This window comes from Suncus etruscus, chromosome 13 (genome assembly GCF_024139225.1).
Source record: "Suncus etruscus isolate mSunEtr1 chromosome 13, mSunEtr1.pri.cur, whole genome shotgun sequence".
Taxonomy (NCBI): Eukaryota; Metazoa; Chordata; class Mammalia; order Eulipotyphla; family Soricidae; genus Suncus; species Suncus etruscus.
In genome coordinates, this window is record NC_064860.1 from 23,463,658 (window position 1) to 23,490,724 (window position 27,067).

Sequence of the window (27,067 nt, forward strand, 5' to 3'; positions counted from 1 at the left end):
GAGACTCTAGTCCATAAAGGATTTTTTTTTTTTTTTGGTGGTGCTGGTGGGCTTGTTGGTGGTGATGGGTTTTGGACCACATCTTTCGACTTTAGGGGAAACATTGGTAATGAAACTGCACTCTCCTGGCCTGGAAGAGAGATTCCTAGACTGTCCTTCTGTGAATTCCTGCAACAGCTGCTCAGAAGCTTGCTTAGAGCAGCCCTTGTATTCTGTGTGCTCCAGGCTCCCTCTTGCTGTCGCTTCTGGCTCCTCAGCTCCCACTTACAGACTGAACTGAAAAGGAATTTGAAGTCATTTGAAGTGATTCAGAAACCTGGGCCTCTCTGGTTGCCCCACACTCACCCTAAGACTAATACTAGTGAGGTTGCCCCTCGCTCTAGGACTAAGCATCACTAAACATAACTGATTGGAGGCATTTTATTTTCTCACAGCACATTCAGAGGAAATACAAGTCAGAGATTCAATAAAGGTTACACAGTAACTGACATTTTTTGAATGGTATTTGGAGGAGGGAGAAGCCCAGTAATCAAGGAGCCCCAAATCACCTCCGAAAATACTTGGCTAACTAGACCCATACTTGGGATAAAGGATGTGATACTGCTCAGAATCACCTGAGCCACCCAAAAGTGCTCAGGGAATCTCAGAGCTGCACCTGGCTATGTTGTGGGGGCTTGGACTCAGATCCCAGTGCCTGGATAGAATGCACTTTTGATCATGAGCTATCACCATAGCCACTTAAGTGGTAATTTTTAAGTGCTGGCAAAACCTCATGTGTCACTTGATTTAATAAATGTGTTTCTGTTTCATGATTTCCAAGTCCTGGTAGATGGTATCTCTCACTTTGGGAGTCATAGTCCTGGCAGGCCTCACTGTTACCTAAGTCTGTTACTCCAAATGGACTGTTCCTAGTTCATTGAGAAACTTCTGTCTCTAGTTCCATAAATCAGCGAGTTGCCCATTCACTCACTAAGGCAGCACTGAGCTATCTCCTCTCTCTCTCTCTCTCTCTCTCTCTCTCTCTCTCTCTCTCTCTCTCTCTCTCTCTCTCTCTCTCTCTCTCTCTCTCTCTCACTCTCTCTCTCTCACACTCTCTCTCTCTCACACTCTCTCTCTCTCTCTCACACACACACACACACACACCAAATTTACTTCAAAACTGAGGGCAAGGAGAGGCTATAAAAAGGCACAAACTATTTTTCTTTTTTGTTTCACTTATGGAAAAAATTATAGATGAAGCATTTTAACTATCTTTTTTTTTTTTTTCCTCAGAGACACTTTTTTCAGAACTTAGGATCCATTTTAACCTATGCCTTCTTAGGAACTGCCATCTCTTGTATCATCATTGGGTAAGTGAGGTGGGGAGATTCAGCCACCAGATGGAGGCCTTTCACACTTCTGTACTCCCCGGCCAGTTGAGCTTTCTGCTCTGTTGTCTGTAAAACTTGTTGCTACACGTTTTTGTGACTGAATTGCATGGCTTATAAGTCTTCTGACAAACGAAAGATTTCAAATCTAACTAAAATGAATTTGGGTAGGGAGTGTCTCTCTATGAACTTTGGGTTTCTAAATTAGGTAATGTGGACTTTGGCTTAAGTTATGTGAGTCACAATGCGTGTACTTGAATAATGCCGATAAGCATTATTCTTCATAAGCATTATGTTTCATTCTTTTACCATCTTTGCTTGGCTCTACCAGTGTTTAACAGAATTACCATAATAACTGAATCTCAATAGCCTTTTTTTAAATCAAAGTTTACCAGAGAGCTGTCTGAAATAGACAGTGCTGAATATCATTTAATGCTACAGTGAATGGCTTTTTGGTTCATATGCTGTAGAATGCAAACTTGCTTTCTTTTTATTTGATTTTCTTGGTTTTGCTACTAAGCCCCATGTCTAACTATATAAACTCTGACTTATAGTTTCATCATAAAGTGAACGTGTTACAAATAGTAAAGCCAATCCAGCTCATTTAAAATTTTAACCAACGCAGTAAATTGCAGAAAAACATGCCAAAAGTGCTGAAACTATAATGGTGTGGGTCTCACTAGGTGTCTGGGGGGCAGCCACACAGCTTTCCCTGTGAGTTTTACTGTACCCAGATGTTGCAACCCACACAAAGAACTGTGAAACATGCACCCTGCATACTAATCCAGCCCATCCTTATGGAGTTTTTAGCATGTGCCACACTCAGGCTAAAAGATACAGTTCCTTGAACCTAAAAACAGGAAAGTTTTATGTTGAATACTCTGTTCATTTGTACTGACACAGTATAAACTAACTCAGACTGTATTGAATGAAAATGCTCTGCCTGATTGCAAGACAGTATAAGAAGCCTGGGATCAAAGCATCTGGAAGTGCAAGACCATAGTCATTTTGATTAAGAATCTTCATGGGGCTGGAGAGATAGCATGGAGGTAAGGCGTTTGCCTTTCATGCAGGAGGTCATCGGTTTAAATCCCAGCGTCCCATATGGTCCCCCGTGCCTGCCAGGAGCAATTTCTGAGCCTGGAGCCAGGAATAATCCCTGAGCACTGCTGGGTGTGACCCAAAAACCACAAAAAAAAAAAAAAAAAAGAATCTTCAGGGATCGCTATCTACTAATGCTTTCAACTACTTGGGTCAGAAAGGCATAGTGGATTTTACTCTTCTCAAAAACCAGGAGTCCGAATTTGCTTGGTGGCTATGCCATAGCCAAATGCTCTAACTTTAAAGTTGGCTCAGAGCCTGAGGGATCCGATGCAAGTAAAGCAAACCCCCTCGTTCTCAAGAGGAAGAAAGTGTCATCTTGAAAATGTAGTTGATTGGCACTGTCTCCCATCTCCGAGAGCCATTATGAGGTCAGAATTTAGGATGTCATTTCCTGCATTAGGACTTAGGATCAGCTCCTATCTCCTTAGCAATTTCTCTTGCATTCCTGTTCATCCAGGTATATTGCTCTGTTTTGAACTGTGTGAATTTTTAAAAAATATTCATCAGCTTATAGTAAAGATAGACTTTTAGCAGTTCTGTAATTCAAACTGTAATTTTTTAGCAGCCTGTAATTCAAACTTGTGGAAAATGTCAAATAGTTTTCATTATTATTCAGTTTCCCTTATAGAATTTATCGAAACATACCGAGTACCGTATTTTCCGGTGTATAAGACAACCGGGCTTATAGGCGATCCCCTAATTTTAGACTTCATCTCTGACTCTGGCCAATCTGAGCAGGCCTTTTACAGTGTAGATTCGGGTACAGAACATTGTAGAATTTGCATGCATAAAAAGCCTGCTTGGATTGGCTGAGTTAAAGAGGCAGTCCCAGCAGCCTTGCAGTGATTGGTGCAGGATCAAGTTGGAAAATACATTTCATGGCAATATCAATAAGTCACTACTATGTACTTGTCTGCATTCTCATATTTGGTGGCCATCCTGAGTGGAAGTGCCATATATCCATAAGAGAAATGCCAAATGGCAATAACTACAAATGGTATAATGCCAACTTGTTCTACCCAATAGTTTTGCCTATCTTGTCTTAGTTTTTTTGAAACGTGTGAGGTATGTAATAAAATTATCCCATAGTCTTTATTATTTATTTCCCTAACAGTTAATGATGTAGAGTTTACATATTTTCATATAACTACATATTTTTGTCCATCTTTCTAGCAAGTTATTTTATTGTCCTTTGATTAATTTGTCAGGATTTTTATGTTTCCCATGGTAATCATAGTCAGTTTTAAAGATTTAAAATGCATTCTTCTAGTTTATAGCATCTGTTTTTACTTTCTTCATGATTACATTTGATCTTTTTCTTTTATAATGATCATTCTCTACATTTTATATTTTAAGTATTTATTTAAAGAAATGTATCACATTGTTGACATAACACATCATAATACATTTGTTTCAGGATGACAGAAAGCAAAGTTATTGAAAAATAGAAAGAGAATAGAGAATTTAAAAATGAAAAAAGGAGGGAAGAGACTTCATTAGCAGTTACATCTGTGAAAATTATTGTATCACTTATAAAATAATTAATGCAATATCCGAAGGTTTAATATGCTCCCATTTTTTCTCTAGAGATGGGAAATACACTAATAAAAAAAAAAGATGTGGGGTGGAGGGGGCAATTGTCATTTGCATAGGCACAGCAAACATATGGAAGAAATTGGAAATAAATACCTTTGGCCTAAATCTTACCCCCCCCCCAAATACTTTGGCTTAAGACCAATTCAAGGCTCCAGGCATGCTTAACCCATGTCCCAACCACCTAGTCACTCAGTGGTCAGCTCTTCAATCTCACAGTTGTTGCTCTCTGGGTTCTGTAGTTATAGATCATGATTTCTGTACAGGTCCTGTGTCAAAGACTAGCTGGCATAGTGACTTCTGGTTCCGTCTCTCCATCAGTTAACATAGCAGCATTCTCTACATTTTATTAACAAACTTCTTCTCAAAGTCAGAAAGACATTCTATATTGTTTTAATTTTTGCAGAAAATTCATTTTCTAGAACTTATTTTATATGATACAAAGCTGCCTTTCAATTCATTTTTTTCTATAAAGTAGTTGTAGTAACAATGTTCAAGAACTTGGAAACAAACTCATTTCATTAAAAAAATCAAATAAATCTCTACATCTTATCCATTATTTAAAAACCAATGAAAAATTGTGTCTACAAAGCTGTAGCTGAATCTTGGAAAAATGATGTAATATCAATAAATTAAGTCCTACAAGACAAAAATACCATGCCATAACTTTTTATAAAGTTCACAAGATCAAGATTTGACATTTTGTTCATGCATAAGTACATGTAGATGAGAAAGCATATATACATTTGTGTAGTAAGGAAGAAAATTAAATGCACATAATTTAGCTAAATAGTATTTTTCTGGGGAAGAGGAGAAAGAATGGGATAGGATAGTTTTTAGTATTATCTTCCTGTAGGTTTGAGCAGATCTTGTTACCAAGAATCATATGATACAATAATTTACAAGTTCCCATTTACAAGTCTACTCATTATAGACTCTTATATGCATTGATGAAGCCTAAAAAAAAAGGAAGAACAGGTGGAAGGATCTATTCAATGTCCAAAACTCTTTGGAATGATGCTTGCCCTGCTCTCTGCCCTTTCATTTTCCAGCAGAGCTCAGACAGATAGTGTCAAGCCCAAGGAAAAAGCCCTTTGCCTCCTTCTTGCATTCATTTACTCTCTGGATTTGGAACTGTCACTGGCGTTGAGGGAAAAATAAATACAGTGCTGCTCTGACAGCCAATGGAAAAAAAAATCTTTAATCTGTCAAGTTCAGCCCAAGCTGCTCAGCGTGCAGTGTCTCCAACCCATTTCACAGTTCACTTGGGCAGCAGAAAGGAGCACAAAGTTTATTCAGAAAAGCCACATAAAGTATATAGGGACTCAAAAAGATTTGGAAGCAACTGGGCTGATTCGAGTCACATGTACCTGTCTAAGCAGTTGCCATTAGTCTCTTCTACCTCAACCTGAGAAATGGTAGGAATAAGAGGACAGGACAAGACAGAAACTAGTATATGCAGAAAGTCTAAAAGAAAAATAAATAAAACCTGACTTCATGCTGAAGGAGAAATACTAAAAATCTAATAGAAGGAAAGAGGAGGTGGGATCCTAGAGGTGAGAAAAGAGACTTATCTAAGTAATGAAAAAATATCATGTAAGAAAAATAGAAGCATGTTTTCCTCTGAAAAAGAGCCTGTAAAAACCATCTGTCCAATGAATTTCAACACTAGGGTTTCATTTTCAATGTAATACTCTTGTCTTAGAGACTCCTGCTCCACTTCCCTCTTCAATATCCTCAGGCACAGAGTGCAGCTGTTTTTCTCAATTTGATAAAAATCTAAGAGATGAGCAACAGAATATATGGCTCAGCTTTCATACAAACACACACACATACACACACACACACACACACACACATCACCCTAACTCACATATATCTCATTCCTATACAAGGGGAAATAAACAAAAGTCATCAAAAATCAAATACAACCTATATTCAGTGTATTATTTTTATTCAGAAAATTATAGGATTTTGTAAGTATTTTTATTTCCAGTATTTTGTTGGCTGAGTGTTTCAGCTCAGAGGTTTTGATTAGCCAGAACATAGCCTTGGCTGCTCTGGCTTGGAGCTTTTTACTCTCTGTGGGAGGTAGTTATCCCTGAGAGAGTCAAGCTCAGGGAAATGTGAGAGCCAGTGTGAATGGGGAGAAGTGAAGTTACCAAGAGGTTCTAGAAAAGGGTTGGTGGGGAGGAGAATAAGCTGGGCACTATGGTCTGGTGTGAAAGAGTCATGATTGGGAGGTAGAAGGGGCTTTGAAAGCTAGGAGCTCTTGTGGAAATGCTGACTGGAGATCCCATGGTATTTCAGAGGACAGAGCTACATTTTGAGTTGGTGGGAAGCAATGGGAGGCAGCAGCAGCGTGGAAGGTAAAACTTCAGTTCTCTGGTTCATTTAGGCCAAGGAAAAGGTAGGCATGAGGAAGAGATAGATCTATACCTATACCTAAATTAGATGATTTAGCCCAGAGACATGGGCATCATATTCTGGGGTCTGAATACACTATACACTATAAGGGGTTAAACCCCTTATACACTGTAAGGGGTTAAACAAGAAGTAGGCACCTTTAAAAGGTCTCTCCATCTAGAATAGAAAAATGAATGAGATGAGTTTCAGCACAAAGCAAGATAGCAATTAGGAGAAAATGGTGATTTTAAACCCACAGCCTGCTTGGTTGGGCCTGAAAAACAGTTGGGAAATGGAATTACCAGTGTGTGACCCTTGATTCCCTGGAGGAATCCAAGCTATGTACCTATCACCTTTCTACCTTCACCTACAGCTAACTCCTGAGTTCACTGTCATATATGAGGGTGTGACTCTCTGGTACTAACTTCTTTTATCCTCATTTTATGTTTCAAATTTGACTAAACCTCTTAGATGTAAAGCCCTTCCTTTTGGTGAGAGCCAATAAGTGTATTGGCAAGTGAGTGAACAAATTAATGAAATGTTTCAAGAAATGAATAGCCTTATGTGGACAAGAATTAAGAGAAATAGGGGCCAGAGAGATAGCACAGCGGTGTTTGCCTTGCAAGCACCAGACCCAGGACCTAAGGTGGTTGGTTCGAATCCCGGTGTCCCATATGGTCCCCTGTGCCTGCCAGAAGCTATTTCTGAGCAGATAGCCAGGAGTAATCCCTGAGCACCACCGGGTGTGGCCTAAAAACCAAAAAAAAAAAAAAAGAATTAAGAGAAATAACAAAAATATTGTTTTTGTTGTTTTATAAACAAGCTTTAGGTACATTTAAAAATATTCTTAGCCTTGAACTGCCTCTCCTGCAGTTATTATCTCATGTAATCTCCCCAGCACACAGTAGATACAGCCATTTTCCTTGCTCCCTTCTAACCCATGAGCAGTATAAAACTTAGTTTGCTGATTTGACTTCTTGTAGTACCACTGCACAACTTCCACAATCAACTCACTTTTGCTATTTAAATTGCCTTCTTGGGTCTGCAGCAGCAGCAAATGTACCTGCAGCGGGTGAGAACTCTATAGTCTCACCCCACTCCCTTGGAACCCTAACCTGCATATTAGAAAGAATCCCAGGTAAATTTACTGTTTTTCATTCCCATGCTGAGAGAGAACAAAGTCACTTAGGATTTGGAAACAGACTAAGACGTGATATCATTTTAACTTGCACCTAATTCATTTTATGTTGGCACCATTGGAACTAAACTAATATAATTACTCTTATCATTTATGTCCACACATTCTATGTCAGTCTCTATCTGGGTTGAATATTGTATGTCTATTATGTAGAAGATAATTGGTTAATATTGTTAGTCAGGCGCATAGAGTCATCATAGTGAGAAATGTTCACTGTTCTGGTCCAAGGGTTTTAGTGGTACCTGTATAGGAAGTGCTTAATCTGATTTAGAAATTATGCTCTCATATCATTAAAATGAAATGGCCCCAATAAAAGGACTTGAAGTCAATCTTGACTGCAGCTCCAACTCCAAGGTTTTTTATTGCTCTATTTCTATCCGTATCTACTAATTTACACTGCATAAAGGTTTTCAAATGGCAAGCTGCATTATCAACAGAATCATGAATATGAATGATGACATCATTTTTGAGCTTCAGTGAGCAAGTATAATCTTCAAGGTCATTGCTACCACATGCCAGATACTCTGCTTCATTGTTTAGATACCATTCCTGATCTGGTTGCATTTCCTTCTTTCAAAATCCGAGAACAGATTTCTATACCACCTGTGGATTTTTCACTGGATTTTGTTTCAGGCTTTGTAAAGTACATTACTCAATTTTTTCTTCATTTGGCCCCTCTCCTAAAAATAAGTTCTGTAAATGTAAGATGTACTGATTTGAATGATGACAGTTGCTTACACTTATTGAACATTTTCTTGGTCACGAGTCATTTCTGTGCACTTTACATCCATCCATTAAACTTACTCATTTCATATTCCATTTATAGAGTTTTCTTGGCCTAAGGAAATATGTTTATTTCAATAATAATATTTTAAAATATAATAAAACTATTTTAATTTTTTCTTTAGAATATTAAGTAGTTCAGAAAAATATCATTATAGATACTATTTTATAAAATGGGCTTTTTACAAGCATTTTGTGAATTTACTTTGATAGCTCAGGGTTTGTAATAAAGAAATCTTCAAAAACCAAAGAGAAATTTCTAATATAATATTATGGGTCAATATTAGCTTATAGTATTTAAAATTGGAAAAGAAGAGGGAGAGCATAGAGGCATAATTTGAGATTTTTAAGTATTTTTCAGTCAATTATTTTATATACCTGAAACAACTCCAGAAAAAATATTTTATTAAAAAGAAACACATATTACAGTGCTTACCTAATTAAAACTTTATTTCATTTTATTGAATCTATTGTCATCTACAGAAGTCCTTCATAGTTGAATTTTAAATACACAATGAGCCAGAGCCATTCCCATCACCAGTGTCAACCTCCCTCTACCAATGACCCAGAGTGCATCCTATACCACCATCCTTTGCCTCCTGGCCTGTCAGTATAACAGGCCCCTATAAGTTTAGATAGTTAAAGTTTAGGTCCCTTGATTATATTATCATTGCCTTTGTCTTGGACATTTAATTCTGTCCTTATTTATTTCCCCACCAATGCATCCTAGGCTACTTGGCCTCTCGCCCTCAGACTTTATTCCTTTGTTCTTAATTTTATAGAAAAACGCAGAAATATATGATAAAACGAAGTAATCTGTTTCCCAAGGTCCTATAAAAAAAAAGCAGGAGTTCTGATTTAAAAGATAAGAAATGGGGCCGGAGAGATGGCATGGAGGTAAGGTGTTTGCCTTGCATGCAGAAGGACCATGGTTCGAATCCCAGCATTCCATATGGTCCCCCGAGCTTGCCAGGAGCAATTTCTGAGCGTAGAGCCAGGAGTAACCCCTGAGCACTGTTGGGTGTGACCCAAAAACCAAAATAAATAAGTAAATATATAAAAGATAAGAAAAAATAAAGTAAAATAAAAAGAAAAAGTGTGTGTGACAAGGTTTTTTGTGGTTTGTTTTGTTTTGCATAGGCACAACAAAATATGGGAAAATATAAAGGAAAAAGCTTTGGCCTAAAAAACAGGGAGACCTTAACATTGAAGTATCTTGCTATCAGACCAACTACAGACTCTGGGCATACTAAATTGTCTAACCCCAAAGTCTTTCTCTGTAGTCCCAGTAAAAGTTGATTGTCATGCATAGATTTCAGAAGATTGGACATTGACCATTCACCCTTGAATGAGAAGACCTTTTAGTTTTTCTTTTAAGGCTGGTTTTCAGTCTGTAAAGTTTCTGAGCTGTTGTTTATTCATGAATCTATGTATACGTCCTGTAAACCTGAACAGGACTCTGGCTGGGTGCAGTATTTTAGATGAAACATTCATTTCATTGTATTTTGCCACTATATCCCACCACTACCTCTGGCCTTGAGGGTTTCTTGTGATAGGTATGCTATAAATCTTAAGGACACTCCTTTGAATATAATTTTTCCTTTTTGATCTTGCTGCTTTTAGTATTTTTAGTATGTGGGATTAGTCATTGTGACTCGGATGTGTCTTGGGGTGCTTTTCTTTGGATCATTTTTAGCTGGTATTCTTTGGGCAAACAAGATTTGGTTGCATGATGCCTTTAGCTCTGGGAGTTTCTCTGCAATGATGTTCTTGACTGTTGATTCTTTTTTGGGGGAATGGGGAGGGGGTCCTTCTGGTGGAGACCAGAAGGCCTGCTGGACAAATTCTAAAAGAGCTGTAACACTACTGTTGATTCTACATGTAGATTTTCTTCCTGCGTCTCTGAGACTCCACCCTAAGCCCCTTGGTCTACTCGTGTAACAGGTCTCTTTTGTGTTTAGCTTGTTATACTTTGGGTCTCTTGATTTTATTGTCATTGACTTTGGTTTGAGTATTTAGTTCTGACCATTGTGGGGAGTATACCCAGTGATGCCCAGGGGTTACTCCTGGCTATGTGCAGTTCTGACCACTTTTCATTTCACCCCATGCACCTGAGACCACTTGGCCTCTGGGGTCTCATCAACTTTTTTCTTTTCTTTTCTCCATTTGTAAAAAGACATAGAAATATGAGGTAACATAAAGTAATTCATGTTCCAACGTTCTATGAAAAAGTTTGGAGCCCCTATCTAGAAGATATAAATAACATTTTTTTTAAAGGGGGACTAGGTATAACAGGGTTTGGTTTTTATTTTGTGGGGATTTTTTGTTTGATTTTTGTTTTGTTTTTGTTTTGCATAGGCACAGTGAATGTTGGGAGAAATTAGAAAGGAAATATTCCTAGCCTAAAAAGAACAGGTGTCTCTACCCATAAAACATACTGTCAGAAGACCAATTATAGGCTCTGGGCATGCTATTTATCTTAACAGCAAAGTCTTTCTTTATGGTTCTAGGAAAAGTTCTACTCCGTCACAGTTGTAGTAGCCAATCTTCTATAATTAGAGATCTTAGTTTTTGCACAGATCCTAAATCAAAGCTGAGGTGTCATGAAGAATCTTTTGATTTCATCTCACCATTAGGTGGCAAAGCAGGGAAACCTGCCCTTAGAGCAAATTGTTGCTGTTTCTTTATTGTCAGGTTGTCATATGAACCTATCCTGGAGCAAGTTGGGGCCAGGGTGGCATTAGGGCCTCCCCCCACGGGAGTTTGATTCCTGGAGTTAGTGCAGAAAACCATGCTGGTTCCAAGAATAGGATCCAAGGTTTGGAGTTGGACGGTCAATGTCTGATCAAGTCCCCAGGACAGGTGTTCAGGGTGAGGGTGCACTGTACTATAAAATGTATGTTATTATCCTTATGAGAAGAGAACTTCTTTATATCCATAAGATTTTCCTATTTAAGTGTGCCTATGCAAAAGGAAAAATCCATATGATACTACTGATGCATATGGGGGTAAAAATATCAAGCTAAACAATCTCTATAACCTGATTTTTAACCTGATCTCAGATCCCAAGCCAGACTTTTCTACTAGAATTTCCTACAAAGCAGATCCAAGAAAAGGATGGAGGAAGCTACCTCTACAAATGGAAATAAACACTAAGAATTATAACTATTAAGGAAATGCATCTACAGAAATATACAGTCCACAGTGTGGGGGACGTGGTGGGGGGAGAAAAGGGGCTGCATAGAACAAGTCAGCAGGACTTTTAGGGCAAGAGATGGGGGGCTGAGAGGGTGTCCTTTTGCTTTGGGAGCTGGATGGCAGCTTATTTGGGGCAGGGGGAAGACCCCGGTTTCTGAGAAGTTAATAACTGAAGGTAAAGAGGTTTAAAAAAAGCCATATAATAGATCAAAGGGTGAGAGGATAGAAGAGGATTTGTAATGTGGTAGATAGGAGAGTGGGAGAGAAGGGATAATATGTAACAGAGACTATAAACAATATAGGCAAGGATTATGTACAATGCAGATTATTATACAGATAGAGAAATCCAACACATACATACACACATATACACAGACCTTGGAGATCTATTTGTAGGTTGCAGTTGAAGGACTGACCCTTATGGAATAGGTCAGTGCTTAAAATATATGGGCTGGCATATGGGGGAAAGTTCCAATCTAGGCTTTTTATCAATGGTGAGGGTAAACTTTGCTAAATAAAAACTTCCGGGGTAAGACTGTGCATGAAGCATTTTAAAATCATCACAAGTTTCACATTTAGAGTACTAATGAATATGGTATTGTTATAAGAGTATTCTATCCCATGTAGTATCATCAACCATGTCTTCAGTATCCAGGTTCCTTTCCTGAAAGCAAACTGATAACGTGTGCATTATGATATAATAGTAAAGTAACTTGAATTAAAAAAACTAACTTGCAAAAACATACTCATTAAACAGGATCTGTAAAAAAAATAGTCTATGGTGTGCAGTAGCTTATTTCAGTGGTCTCTACGGACATAAATCAGGGATCCTCAAACTTTCTAAACAGGGGGCCAGTTCACGTCTCTCTGACTGTTGGAGGGCTGAATTATAGTAAAAACAAAAATTATGAGCAAATTCCTATGCACACTGCATATATCTTATTTTGAACCAAAGAAACAAAATGGGAACAAATACAATATGTGGCACGGAATAAACATTAAATCTTACTAACAGGCATAATCAAAAGGAAAATGGACATATTAGAGTATTTTGTCAAGACATTGACAAAAATTGCCATATTGAGTGCTGTATTTGGAGTTTAATATGAAAGAGCACTGAAAGACAAAATTAGGGTGACCAAACTATATCTTTAAGAACCACCTCTTCTGTGCACCTGTTCCTGTGAGGGAAAAAGCACTCGAACATTATTATAGACTTCTGCAATGAGCAGTTGATTGGACAACCATTCAATCTAAATAGCTATTTTCATTGCTGCAGGTTTCTTTGTAGTATGATAGAGAATAAAGGCTTTTGTGTTTATCCTTTTCCACTTATTTTGTTCCCTTCTCTTCACTATACTCTGGTGCCTATGATGTTCAAGATATCTATCATTTAGACAATTGTGTTTCTTCATGCAGTTATTCTAAATACTACATATAAGTGATAGTTTGTATTTATCCTTCTGGCTTACTTCATGTAACATAATATTTTCTAGTTCTATCCACGTTGCTGCAAATTGCATGATTGTATCATTTCTTACTGCTACGTAGTATTTCATTGTGTGTATATACCATATCTTCATGATTCACTCATATGTTGTTGGGCATCTAGGTTGATTCCAAGTGTTAGCTATTGTAATGAGTGTTGCAATGAATAGTGGTGTGCATTTGGATGAATATTTTTCTGCCCTGGGGATAGATACCCAGAGAGGAATTTCTGAGTCATATGGTAGCTCAATTTTGAGTTTACTGAGAACCCTCTCTATAGTTTTTCATAGGGGTTAGACCAGGCAGCATTCCCACTAGCAGTAGATGAGAGTTCTTTTTTTTTTTTTTTTTTGGTAGTTTTTGGGTCACACCCGGCAGTGCTCAGGGGTTACTCCTGGCTTCATGCTCAGAAATTGCTCCTGGCAGGCATGGGGGACCATATGGGACGCTGGGATTCGAACCGATGACCTCCTGCATGAAAGGCAAACAAACGCCTTACCTCCATGCTATCTCTCCAGCCCCGAGAGTTCTTTTCTTACCACATTCCTGCCAACAGAGGTTGTTCCTATTATTTTTGATATATGCCATCCTCACGGGTCTAAGATGATATCTCATTGTTTTGATTTAGATTTTTCTGATGGTAAGTGATGATGAACATTTTTCATGTGTTCATTGGCCATTTGTTGGTCTTCCTCAGAGAAGCAACTGTTCATTTCCTCTCCCCCAATTTTTTTTTATGTTTTGTGGAGCTAACTTTTGTGAGTACTTTGTAGATCTTAGATATTAAACCTTTATCTGATGTGTTGAGTGAAAAAAAATTTTCCCAATCAGTTAGCTGTCTTCAAGTTTTAGCCTGTGTTTCTTTTGCCATATAGAAACTTTTTAGTTTCTGTAGTCCCACTTATTTAGGTTTGATACTATATATAGCTCATGCTATTGACATCCTATCATCAAATAATTTTTTGAGGTATAAGTCTTGGAGTGTTTTTCCTATATTTTCCTCAATGAACTTTATGGCTTCAGATCTGATCTTACGGTCTTTTATCCATTTTAAATTGTTCAATCTCAAATTCTTAGCTCCTTTGTCAAATATTAATTAACCATATACTTGGGGGTTTGTCACTGGATATTCTATTCTTTGTTGAGGGGGCACATCCAGTGATTCTCAGGGTTACTCCTGGCTCTGTGCTCAGAAATCACTCCTGGCTTGGGATGCTGGGGGATTAAACCAAGGTCTGCCCTAGCTGGCCACTTGCAAGGCAAACTCCTTACTGCTGTGTTATCACTCTGGTCCCTAAGCTAGGTCTTTTATGGTTCCACTCAAACTTTATAATTATTCTAAGGCTGTGAAGAGCGATATCTGAATTTGTGTAGGGATTGTGTTGAATCTATATAATAGTTTAGATAAGATGGTCATTTTGATGATATTGATCATTCCAATCCATGAGCATGGAATGCTCTTCCATTTCCTTACGTCTTTTATATAATTCTGCTACCATGGCTTGCTAGCATTTTTTTTAGTTTCCTTAGCTCTATTTGTATGAATTATCTCATCTTCTGAGGGAGTTTTTTGAGTTGGTTGAATTTTCGTATATGGATTTATTAATTTTGCAGGCTAGTGATTCTTGATTTCCATTGTTAAGACATTAAATGCTGATTTTAGGTCCTCATCTATAAGTCTTGTGCACTTTGGAGGACTTGGAAACTTACTAGGATTTCTCTCAATATTCCCAGCTGCAGGTGTTTTCCTTAGTTTCCCCATTGTTCTTTGCATTTGGTGGGCTGGAGTTCTGGAGTTTCAGGGTGTTTCAAAAAGTGGTTTGTCTAACTGTATAAAAGGTAGTTAGAGATATATCTATTTTAGGGTTTATTTATTCAAGGTAAGTGAGGTTATCCAAGTATGAGAGAAATATTGCAAACTAGTTCATTGGGTCGTTCTTCTGGCTTGGGGGCTGTATATTTTCTAAGGGAAAGAAATACTTGGACTGATCTGCCTAGAACCATTTGGTATAAATTGAAGGAGGGTGTATGGGCAGTTCCTCACAAACCTCTCCTGGGAGCAAGCAGTTGGGGCTTAGGCACAAGCTGCTGGAAACTCCTGGGAGGAGGGTTTGGGAGGAGCTCCTATATACACACTCTGGGTGTTTAAATGTAGTCTCGGGGATCCCTTCCCCCATCCCCACCAAACTAGGGTCCATGAGGTTGGAGGATGGAGGGTGTGTGGGCAATTGGAGCTTCAGCACTGACCAAAAGGTAGTTTTTTATATGTATTTATTCAGCTGCCAAGTCTATGCGACTAAATTCAAAGACCAAAGCAAATTGATAAAGCTACACCCTAGTTTCATACCACTATTGCTCTAACGCTCACACAGTCTGGAAGCCACAGTTTAGCAGCATTTAAAGACGCCACCTGCTGCCAGTGTCGTGACTTTAATTTTCATCATTCCAAAGTTACCGGTTCAGTGCCTATAGGAAAGAAAAGTTGGAACCTGAAGGGGAAAAGTCCATTTCAATAAGCAGATGTGAACATATATATATTTGGTGATTTCCGGCCGGGAAACCCGAAACCTGTGAAGAATCTAGTGTGGATTAGATTAAAGTGGATGTTAAACAGAAGGGAACAAGTAGCTGCACCAGGGCAGCATCTAAAAGCGCCTTCTAGAACCTGAAGAATGAAAGCCTTAGATAGGGAGCGACACCCAGCGGCAGCTCCACGACTTTTTCCAAGCGCGCCCTCTGGTGGGAAACCTGTAAATCACAATTTCATCCGTTTTGAACTGACCGGCCAGGCAAGCTCCTTGGTTTCCTCTGTCTGGGCTTTCTATAGAGTTAAATTTGAACGAAAGGAGAAATGCATGCTAACTTTTTGACAAATAATTGTATTGGGTATTAGCTAGTGCAGCCTCCCAGTTTTACCTGAATTGAGTCTGGAAAGAAGGGAGTGATTTAGCATTCCTGCCACCCACCCTCTGTGTCGTCCCCCACCCCACTCCTGTGTTCCAGGCATCATTAACACTTGTTAATGATCTATTAAGTGCCAGGTACTATAGAAGCTTCATTTCATTGATCTTCATTGCTCTGAATCTAGCCCATGTTTTTCCTCTTTATTACTTGCTTACGCTAAGAGCTTCCTTCAGATAGAATCCCTCTTCTCTGTTCATATGTATGTACTCAGTTTCCCCTACTTCATGCACTCTTCAGAAAAAGGGCTAGACTGTCAGGATTGGCCCAGGAGTTGCTGTCAGCCCCCAAACGAATTTGACCAGTGATCCGAGACCTGGGTTCTTCCTGAATGGGTTGTAGATTGGTGAAAATCCAGCTATTGTCACATGCCATGGCCCAGTGATGAGGTAAGAACAGAGAGTAATGTGGGACTCAGACATTGAAGAGCAAAGCAACCCAAGAGACCTGTGAGAGATGACACAAATCCCAGAGTGGGGTGGGTCACACAGGAGTATTTTCACTTTGTTGGGGTTTTTTGGGGTAAAGTTACATGTAGGTGCCCCATGCATGTCAACCTGAAAGGCTCAGATTGGGGAAAGGGATAGGCCGGGAATGTTGCACCAGGGGCCAGAGTGATAGCACAGTGGATAGATAGCAATTGCCTTGCATGTGGCCAACAGGGGTTCCATGCAGAGTGCATATGGTCCCGAGGTTGACAGGCCTAATTTTTGAGCTCAGAGCTAGTACTGCCAGGTGTGGTCCCCCCAAAAAATATTGCACTAAAAGTTCAACTTGCATGTATGTATGCAGGCATATGTGTGCATATATGGATGTATGTGTGTTTGTATGTGTAAAAATTAAAGCCTAGAGCCTCATATATGCAAGATATGTTTTACTTCTAACATACACCTACAGCCTCAGCTTTTGGTTTAATAAAACATTGTTTACTTTTTTCCTTCATATTATAATACAAGATGCTCACAGTAGCAACATCATAGTTAGCAGCATTAGATATTCTTTTGGTACTTTTGTTCTACTTTATGTACCTTAACTTAAGCCCAACACACACACACACACACACACACACACACACACACACACACACACACACAAAAACAAATGTATTCAATTTACCAGCAAGGAGGCTGCATACCCAAGAGAAAGAAAGTGCTTATCAGAATTCACAGAGCTTCAGTCTGTGCCCTTCCACTTCTATAGCTTCCACATCTATGAGCTAAGCAGTTATTAATTATCTTTTGGCTCAGTCTAAATATTGAGAGACACCCCAGGAACCAGTAATCTCCAAACCCCCTTACCTTTCCACAGGAAAAGTACAAATTGACCGCAGTTTTTGACTGTCTCTAGCTAAGTTTCATACTCAGGTATGGAATTTATGTTTGTTGCATAGCAGAAGTAAGCAAGTTGTTTAATTGAAGCCAATAAAACAGAATTTGGGGGGCTGTAGTGATGGCGCAGCAGTAGAGCATTTGCCTTGCACACAGCTGATCTAGGACAGACCTTGGTTCAATTCCCCGGCGTCCCATATGGTCCCCCAAGTCAGGAGCAATTTCTGAGTGCATAGCCAGGAGTAATCCCTGAGCATCACCGGGTGTGGTCCAAAAACCAAAAAATAAAATAAAATAAAAATTTTTGCCCTTTTTCCTTATTTGTGGGGATCACTTCCTTATTCACCTCTTACTTTGTTTCAGACAAATCTAAGATTTTAGTCTGTTTGAACTGGAAAATGTTAAGACTGATTGCTAGTTACCATTAGTTACTAAAGTATTTAATTCATTAGACAGATGACACTGCTGGTGTGTTCTCACATCTAGTGACAAGCTAACTGCAGGGCACCTGTTAGTTGAAACATGCAAGAGATGTTCCAAGGCTCCTGAGAGCCAGTCATCAGCCACCCATTATCAGAGATTATGTATGCAAATATGGGATGGTGTTTAAAACAGAGCTAGGTATGGAAAATGTGTTTCTTTCTAATTTTCCTGCTAATTCAGCTCTTTCCGATAATATACTGTAGTCTTTATAAGGAGAAATACGGTGTGAGATCTGCAGAGATTTGTGTGTTTCTTCCTAACAGCATTTCAGAGTTCTCAGGTAGCTGTTTGAAATGGGTCATTGCACAATGAAAATTGGCAAATGCTACAAATCACAGCCTCTCTCACCTCCCACACACCCAAAAAACAGTTGTTAGACTTTAGCTTCCACAGCAATATTATCATTATAATAAATTTGCACCACATTCATGATGTGGTGTTGCATCCTACCCCCCAGACCACTCTAAGAATCAAGCAAGCACAAAAACAACTTACTTAAGTCTTAGAAAACTCCTTTTCCAAAGGAAAAATCCAACAGGTATTGATAAGGTGGGAAGAGCCAAATTAGGAAGTAGTTAAAATGTGAAAAGGGAAACAGAGACCACAGGGGTTAGTTTGCAGGATGCCACCTGCAGAGTGCAAACTTTCACACTCTGAATCTACACTTCCATTGCTTGCCTTCACGGTTCCTACAGCTTCCTTTCCAGGAAAAACATGCAGGCATCATAAAGCTTCCAGCTGTGGCACTCAATACTTTGAGATCTGAGAAACTTTTCTATAGGGCTGCAGAGATAGTACAAGGGGCAGGGCATTTGCTTTGCATGCAAACTGACCCTGGATTAATTAGCAGCACCTCCCTTGGTTTCCTGAGACACACCAAATGTGATGCCTGAGCATAAATCAAGTAAACCTGAGAACAGCATATGTACCCCTTCAAAAAAAGTGGAGCTGGAACTATATAGTAAAGCAGGTGGGTACCTACTTTTTATGCAGCCAACCCCAGTTTGATCCCCAGCATCCTCCATGATCCCCCTAAGCCTTGACAGCAATGCAGTTCTGACCTAAAAATAACAAGAAAAGTAATTTCTAGCTTTTGTTTACATACCTTTGGAAAACTGAGCATCCTTAACTTTGTTTAAGAGCCATTAAACTGCCTTTTGAATAGAATTCATCTCTTATTTCACCTCTTTCCTTTTGCCCTTTTGTTGCTGAGTTGTAAGAGATCTTTGAGCATCTATTTTATTTTACATCCAAGTTGTCTAGAATTACTATTTTATTACTGGCATTGCAGTAGATTTATAGGTTAACTTCTGCAGAATGAAGATATTTATGAAGATGAATTTAATCATTAAAATTTGACATGTGGCAAGGCATTTATTGGGAGCAATTATGTATCAATGAGAGGTGAATATTTATAGTTTAGTCCAATTAGAATGAATTCACTCTAGACTGCCTACCCGCACTCACATTTGCCTACTTTCAGGAATACCTGATAGCAAGAGGAAAAGGACTGGGGTTGTAGTCTGTGTCTAGGAATTATACATATTGGCCTTTTATTTCCTGTGTTCCACGAAGTGTATTCTGCATGGTGAATATTAATCGCATGGCAATGTGGAGAGCAGGGAAATACACAGCTTTTTAACTTATCTAACACATCCTACCTTATCTAAAACATACTGAGTTTTTTTTCACCTTTCCTCCAGTATTTTTGTCTTCAGACCAGTATTTGCCTTATTTTCTACTGCCTTTTTTATAGTTTTACATGTTTACATCTTCTTTTTATTCTGCACCTCACAAGGAATTGCAAGAGAGCAGTGCTTCCTAGAGATCTGGAGGCCAAAATTCACCTCTTAACAATCCAGAGCATTTGTAATGGGTTGGGAAAGAATTGTTCTCATGTTTTCTCCTGATTTGACTTTTATTTTTGAGAAAGAGCTTTGGGACTAAAGAATAAAGCATGAAATAGGCTGGAATAATATTAGCAAGCAAATTCAGTCAGGGTTGTTTTTTTTTTTTTACTCCTGTTAACCTGTGTAAGGATTGTTTAATTCTGCCACAGGGAATAAAGAGAACTGTTGGTGTCTGCAAAGTCACCATCCAGACTGCAGGTGAGAATACATCTTGAAGAAACTGCTCCTGCATTTTTAGACTTAGAAGAAACATTTCACTTTCATTGCAGGTCCCTTTTCAGCCTTAATTGCCCATGGTATTTACTTGTCTCCAGTATGACCCATGTGGCCAGTTGCTAAATATCTGACACATTTTTGCCTGTTTGTTTTTTTTTTAAGTAAGAAATGCATACCCATGGTTCTTGGAACTTAGTCCTGGCTCTACTCTCAGGAGTCACTCCTGGCAGACTTGACTTTGGGGACATATAGGATGCTGAAATATCGAGCCTGTGTCAGCTGTGTGCTGGGCAAGCCCCCTGCCAACTATTGCTCCAATCCCTAGTTAACTTTCTTTTTAACACCATCACTGATCACTTGTATTGTTTCTTTTCACCTGCCATGGAGGAAATCAGACTTAGAAAAGTTCAACAATTTATTAAAATCATCCCAAAAGAAAATGGTGGAGCCTGTGTGGTTGGCAATACGTAAGCTTTTATAACTGCCTTACCTTATTCTTTTTATATCTAATATATGTAACCTAAAAATATATTTATTGTTGCATAAGACTGAGTCTTAACCATACTTCTAAAAATAGCTTTAGTATATTATAATTAAAAACTTTAAAAATAAAACATTTTGGGGCTGGAGCAGTGGCACAAGCAGTAGGGCATTTGCCTTGCACACAGCTAACCTAGGATTTACCTCGGTTCGATTCCTCAGCGTCCCATATGGTCCCCAAAGCCAAGAGCAATTTCTGAGTGCATAGTCAGGAGTAACCCCTGAGCATCACTGGGTGTAGCCCAAAAGCAATAATTAATTAAAATATTTTCCTTTGCCAGTAAATGAGAGCCCTATGCTGAGGATGTCACAATCAGATGTTACATAATTCATTCAATGGGGATCTTTACATCACCTAGCACGTGTGGGAGCACATGCATTAGGGAGCCCCAGTCTTCAGAATCTATTTTTCTAAGGCACCAATTAGGAGTTCTACTTAACACAAGTCATTGTTCCTCCTCTTTTAGAAGAGACCCCTATACTCTGTTCCTCTAAAGTGAATGCTTTATCCTCAGAGTCATCTGCTCAGAAATGCAATGCCTCTAGTTCCAAGAGAATAATCTTCCATGCCTTTAAAAAGAGAGAGGAAGGGACTGGAATGGTGGCACAAGCAGTAAGGCATCTGCCTTGTGCTAGCCTAGGACAGACCTTGGTTCGATCCCCTGACCTCCCATATGGTTCCCCAAGCCAGAAGCAATTTCTGAGTGCAGATCGAGGAGTAAACCCTGAGCGGCACTGGGTGTGGCCCCCCCCCAAAAAAAAACAAAAATAAAAATAATAAAAAGAGAGAGGAACACTGGGCCGGAGCAATAGCATAGCAGTAGGGCATTTGTCTTGCACACAGCTGACCCAGGAATGACCTGGGTTTGATCCCTGACATTCCATAGGTCCCCCAAAGCCAAGAGGAACAGATCACTCTAGGGAACAAAATACAAAATACATGGATGGTGGTTGAGAAGATCCATGAGTGAATGCATGTGATGTACCTAGGAAAATATCGCATGTAATGTCCCCAGAACCAGTTAGGTCCTTGATTGCTTATTATCTCAGGCATCAATATACTTATGAGTTGAGATGTAGATCTATTTTTTTCCTTTCTGTTAAGAATGAGAGGAAAGGGTCTTCTCATATTCAACATTGGTATCTGGCAGTCAAGCAGAGAAGTATGCATGAAAGCAAGAAGAGGGAATATTATGACATCAAAGGGGAAAAAGGACTGGAAAGATGGGAAAATTCAGCCAGAGGGCTAAAGAGTTCTTAGGTAAAGTATCAATTATCAATCACTAGCATCCATTTACCTTTAATTATCTGGTGCAAACTTACCAACAGAGAACAGACCTAATTTATACCAGCACTCTTCAAATACTTATTTTGATCAGTAAAAAAAATCTGTATGAGTGAGAGACTAGAGAGTTATAATTACTGTCTGTGGAGTTAATTCTAAATCATTAGGCATCTCCTTTTCTCATCATTAGGTGAGAAGATGGAGAGGTGTCAGAGAAATACATCAAGTGATCAAGATGATTGGGAGCTAGACACCTAAATGGCCATTTTATCAGGAAAACAGACTGTGATTTTTAAATGTTTATTGAATGTTTCACATATTATGCTGTAAAAAAAAAATAGAACCAACTTCTTGTTACTATCGAAATTCTATGCCTTTTTTTCCTGAGTAAAATTAGGCTGCACTCGAGTCCTCTATTCTGATTGAATAGAAACTGTTCTGTATTTTTTGAGAGTCAACAATGTAATTTCAGTGGGCTCAGAGGTGCAGGACTATATAGCTAATCAGAGGGTACACACCCTGCTTCTCTCAAAGCAGAAACTACCCTGGCTTCCTCTTCCCTTCATCTACTCCAATTAAGTTGTAAAGACCCACCTAGGTTTGATTAGCATTAGATAGGTACTTTGTCTGTTAACTACATCAGCCCCCCCCCAGCCAGTCCCCCCTCAGTGGATTGAGTCTTCACACATGATCAATAAAGATGGGGTCAATTGATCCATGATCAATAAAGGATAGGGTCAGGGACTTCTAGCCTAGTGGAAGCTGGCTGTTTTTCACACATGATCTATATTGATATTTTATTGATTTTATTTTTTGATCTTTTATCCTTAAGTCTGTCTTGGTTTTTATTAATCCTGGTGGTTCCCCTGCTTCAGACCCATTCACCAGAGGTTGGATTATGGCAAGTGGAGCTTCTACAGGTGTATATGAATGAAACGTGTCCTAAGGATTGGAAGCTTTCTACTTGAAATTAGACACCAAAAGATCCTGCCTTCCCCAAAACACAATAGTCAGTTAATGTCTCCCTTGAGAAATTTATTTTTCTATTTTCTTAACCATATAAACATATTTCTGATGCATTAACCAAACAATCTAAGGGGTAGTAACATGTGCATATGTAAAGACACAAACAGGTGTGTTCAGTAATGGCATAAATGTATGGAGTATTTAGAGATCACCTATACTTTCAAAGCTCTTGTTGACTGCTCCTATCCAAGAGTCACATGTATGAAGCTTATCCATGATAATTCCTTTGTTCTGTCCCCCCACAGAAACATCTAGAAAGCCAGCTGGGGGGCGGGGACAAAGAGATAGCACAGCAGTAGGCTGTTGGCCTTGCATGCTTCAGGACAGACAGTGGTTCGAATCCAGGCATCCCATATTGTCCCCCAGACCTGCTAGGAGGACTTTTGAGCACAGAGCGAGGAGTAATCCCTGAGCATCACCAGGTATGACACACCACCCCCTGAAAAAAAAAAAAAAGAAAAAATCTAGCTGAGGTAGGGACTCAGACACATGCCAGACACATGCTAACAGAACTCCCACCTGTCATTTTTTCATGTCTTTTTTAGCTCTGCCCACTCATGTCATGGTGATGTTCATGTTTCAGATACTGGGTTTTTACAGATCATAGATAGCAGTTGTGTCTAAGACTTTCCTTCTTTACAGGATTATTTTGCAAAGCAATACATTGGGAAACTAAAGTAATAGAAACAGGGAAACAGGTGGATGGAGCTTTAGAGTTCTTGTAATCCTCCTTTCCATTTAGAATTAAGACAGCTGAGTCTTGGTTGTTGCAATGATCAAGTCTCAATTCCTTGGTGAGTAAAGCCCTGAACTATTTGCCTTAGTAGTGAGTACAAATCCTGGGTGGTCCCTTTCCCACAGAACCCCTGTCTCCCCTCTTTGATCAGGCTCCTGTCCACTGCAGTCTTCTATTTTATTATTTATTTACTTCTCATCTTAAACTACCAATTTATCTATTAGCATCAATCTCATTTTCACTTCTCTTCCCTCGGGCTCGTAAATTTCTTTATCCTAAATCATAGTTCTTTCCTGTTTCTGGGACTTCTGAAGGTTAGCATTGCTAACCTGCCTGTGTAATCAGAAATGCATGTTTACCTTTCAAAGGCCAAGGAAGGGATGTGGCATCTCCAAAGTAGAGACATTTTATTGAAATGTTTCCAGCTGCATTACAGAAAGTCTATATTTGCCCTGAGACAAGAAGGGAGCCTTTGATTTATGATCTCTCTAACCTACCTGAGTACATATACATCTCCGATTAGATACCTCTAGCTCCTTTCTTTACCCATTTATGATGAAAAATAATGACTAAAAGAAAAATGGCCTTCCCTACCCTGTCAATTCTCCTATGTACTTGGAAAGGGGAAAATACACAGTCGAAATGTCAGAGAGCTTAGTACAGAAAACTCTCTTAATAATAATTTAGGAAATGTGGAACTCTCCAGTAAAAAGGAAACAAAGGGGCTTATGTTGTTCAATAAACACTTTCAGTTTATGTGTATGAGAAGGAAAATCATTCATCTGAGTTGATCATCCTATCCCTGTTTTGTTGTGTGTGTTTTAAATCTTCAGATGTTTTACAATACAGTGTTCCACTAGGTGGAACTCCTGAGCCATATTTCTTTGTTTATGACTGTGATAAAAAAAAATGAGAAAAACATTTTATTTTGTTCTTTTGCTTCCTTTCTTTATGGCGTTTCTTTCTCCAGAAAGATTGCAGAGTGGAACTATTTATCGGTTAGTATATTAAAGAAAATCTGGCATGTACAAACAAGCACTTCAAAACGCTTCTTAGTAACACCTATCATGGCAGGCTGAATTGATACCAAAAAGCCCACATATAAAATCTATGATGTGTTTTATTACAAAAGAGACGTGTAGGAGCCTGTACTATACTTGAGAAACATAGTGATCAGATCACACATTGATTCTTTGAACCAATCTGTTTATAAATTCATTTGCCTTAAATCAGATGGCTAGTCTGTCAACTCAATTTTGCTGATTTTGATAGTCTAGTAAGATAAAGTGAAAATAGAAAACAAATAAATGAACAAATAGAAACTTTGACATGTTTGTGAAATAAACCTCTAAGGTTTATGAGCTAGGTGGGTATCTTGGGGGGCTATTGGGCCACACCTAGTGGTGCAAAGGGGACCCCCTGGCTCAGCACTTGGTTATCACTCCTAGGATACTGGAGATCAAACATCAGTCAGCCACATGCAAGACAAGTGCCTTCTCCACTGCACTATTTCTTTCTAAGTGATTCTTTTTAAATTATCAAACTAGATTTCTGAATATTGGTATAAATTACATTCTTGCATGCTGTCTACTAGTGAAGAAAGAATGTGGTGGTCCCTTAGAGAACAAGAACATGAATTTCCAGATTTTCTAGACAATCAGAAAACCGGAATCTTCTACTAAGCCCTTTCTGATGCTTGAGTAGATTTGCTAGAGATAGCTAGGGACTCCCACTCTCCTTTCCATGAGGAATCCCAAAGTGGTTGTCTGATAATGGGAAAAACTAACAGGATCTGGTCATCCTAATGACTGTTTCAATATCAACACTGACCCAAATCCTCAGTTGTGAGCTTAAAATATTAGGCAACCAAAGAATTGGGTCTTGAAGCCTTCTCAAAGTTGACAACTCAATAAATAAATGACTTTCTGTCAGGAGCATGAATGAACTCAGTATCCAGTACTCACCTGGCCACTGGATTGTGCACTCCTGCTCTTAAGTGGATCAATAAATGTAAGGGACAGAGAAGATATTCTCTCCTCTTCCTTTCACCCATTCATAGGCATCTTACTTTCTTTGTGTGTGTGGGGGGGGGGCACACCTGGCAGTGCTCAGGGTTACTCCTGGCTCTGCACTCAGAAATCACTCCTGGCAGACTTGGGGGACCATATGGGTTGCCGGGATCCAAACCCAGGTCTGTCCTGGGTGGGCTGCATGCAAGGCAAACGTCCTACTGCTGTGCTATCTCTCAGGCCCTGCATCTCACTTTCTTAGGCATCTCAGACCTCCCCTGATAAAGTAATCACAGGTCATATCTTTTCTTCCATCTCCCTCATAACAACACAGTTCACTGGGAAAGTTTTATTGGGGGACTTCAGGTTAATGTAAACAACTCAATGAAAACATTTATTTGAGGATATCAAAGTTAAATTTCCACCAGGGGCACCTTTAATTATTCATTAAGAACCACAGTGGCACGTCACTGTAATGAAACTGTTAAGCAAGTAGAAGAGCCCATTAACATTCAAACACCAAAATATCAAAATACCATTAGAACAAAAGTCCATTTTATAAAGTAATCGGGTCTTTGCCATTGGAGGTGATAGGTGTTGTGGTTGTTCAAACCATTTCCTTAAAGCTAATGTTTCCTGCCCATTTCTCTACTATGAAATTCACCAGAAGACAATGTCTAAAGAGGGGTCTTGGGGAAGTTGCAAAGAAAGGGCTCTATGAGAGTGTGGCCCAGAGTATCTGCTAGCCCAAATGTGTTAGGGCTATTCTATGAAATATACACAGTTCAGAGTGGGAGATAGGGACAAACATATTCAGCAGCACTGGGTTTGGAAGTTGCATTTTCTTCCCATCCTTTCTGTGGTATTCTCTGTTTCTATTGTTCTATAAGATTAAATCACAGCGGGATTTAGAAAAGGGTTGCTCAGATGAAAGAATATGTGGATGGAAAGGTCAGAGGCTGTAGGAACCATGGATTGGAGACCTCTTGATTACAACTCATTCTTTTAAGTGACCCATAATCAGTTTTAACAAAGCAGGGGTCTTTATTAAGAGCACTGAGAAATGAAGAATAGACAACAGAAAGTATATCAATGTGCTCTCTCTACTTTTTGTCTTTCTCTTTGACCCAAAAGGACATAGTACGGCGTGTACTGTCCCTCTACTTAACAAGAGTTTGAACAGATGGCTATTTCTACTCCAATCCCAAATTATTTGGGAGACTTCAATTCCTGACACATTGGTGCTTATACAGTTTTCTAAATCTCTCAGTTGAAATCAAGGCACCCAGAGTACAGTATTACCATTGGAAAATACATGTAAATTGATAAACACTGTCTTCAACATACCTGGTGACTAGTAGCTGTTTGTGCCAGAGTTATTATTAATGGGTACAACTGTTTGAGACTTTACTTTAAGACAGTCTCTGAAGGTTCAG

At 39.0% G+C, this 27,067-nt stretch overlaps 1 protein-coding gene and 1 non-coding gene across 2 annotated transcripts in view; one reads left to right on the forward strand and one right to left on the reverse strand.

Annotated features, from left to right (window-relative positions):
* SLC9A9 (solute carrier family 9 member A9) overlaps nucleotides 1-27,067 on the forward strand; it is a 564,963-nt gene that overhangs the window by 40,936 nt on the left and 496,960 nt on the right. Inside the window, exon 4 of the mRNA XM_049785894.1 lies at nucleotides 1,273-1,349. Within this exon, the coding sequence (XP_049641851.1) occupies nucleotides 1,273-1,349 (77 nt within the window). The remainder of the gene's footprint in view (nucleotides 1-1,272; nucleotides 1,350-27,067) is intronic.
* LOC126026927 (U7 small nuclear RNA) lies at nucleotides 10,255-10,317 on the reverse strand. Its single transcript, XR_007502112.1, has one exon. It is a non-coding gene; the product is annotated as a U7 small nuclear RNA (small nuclear RNA).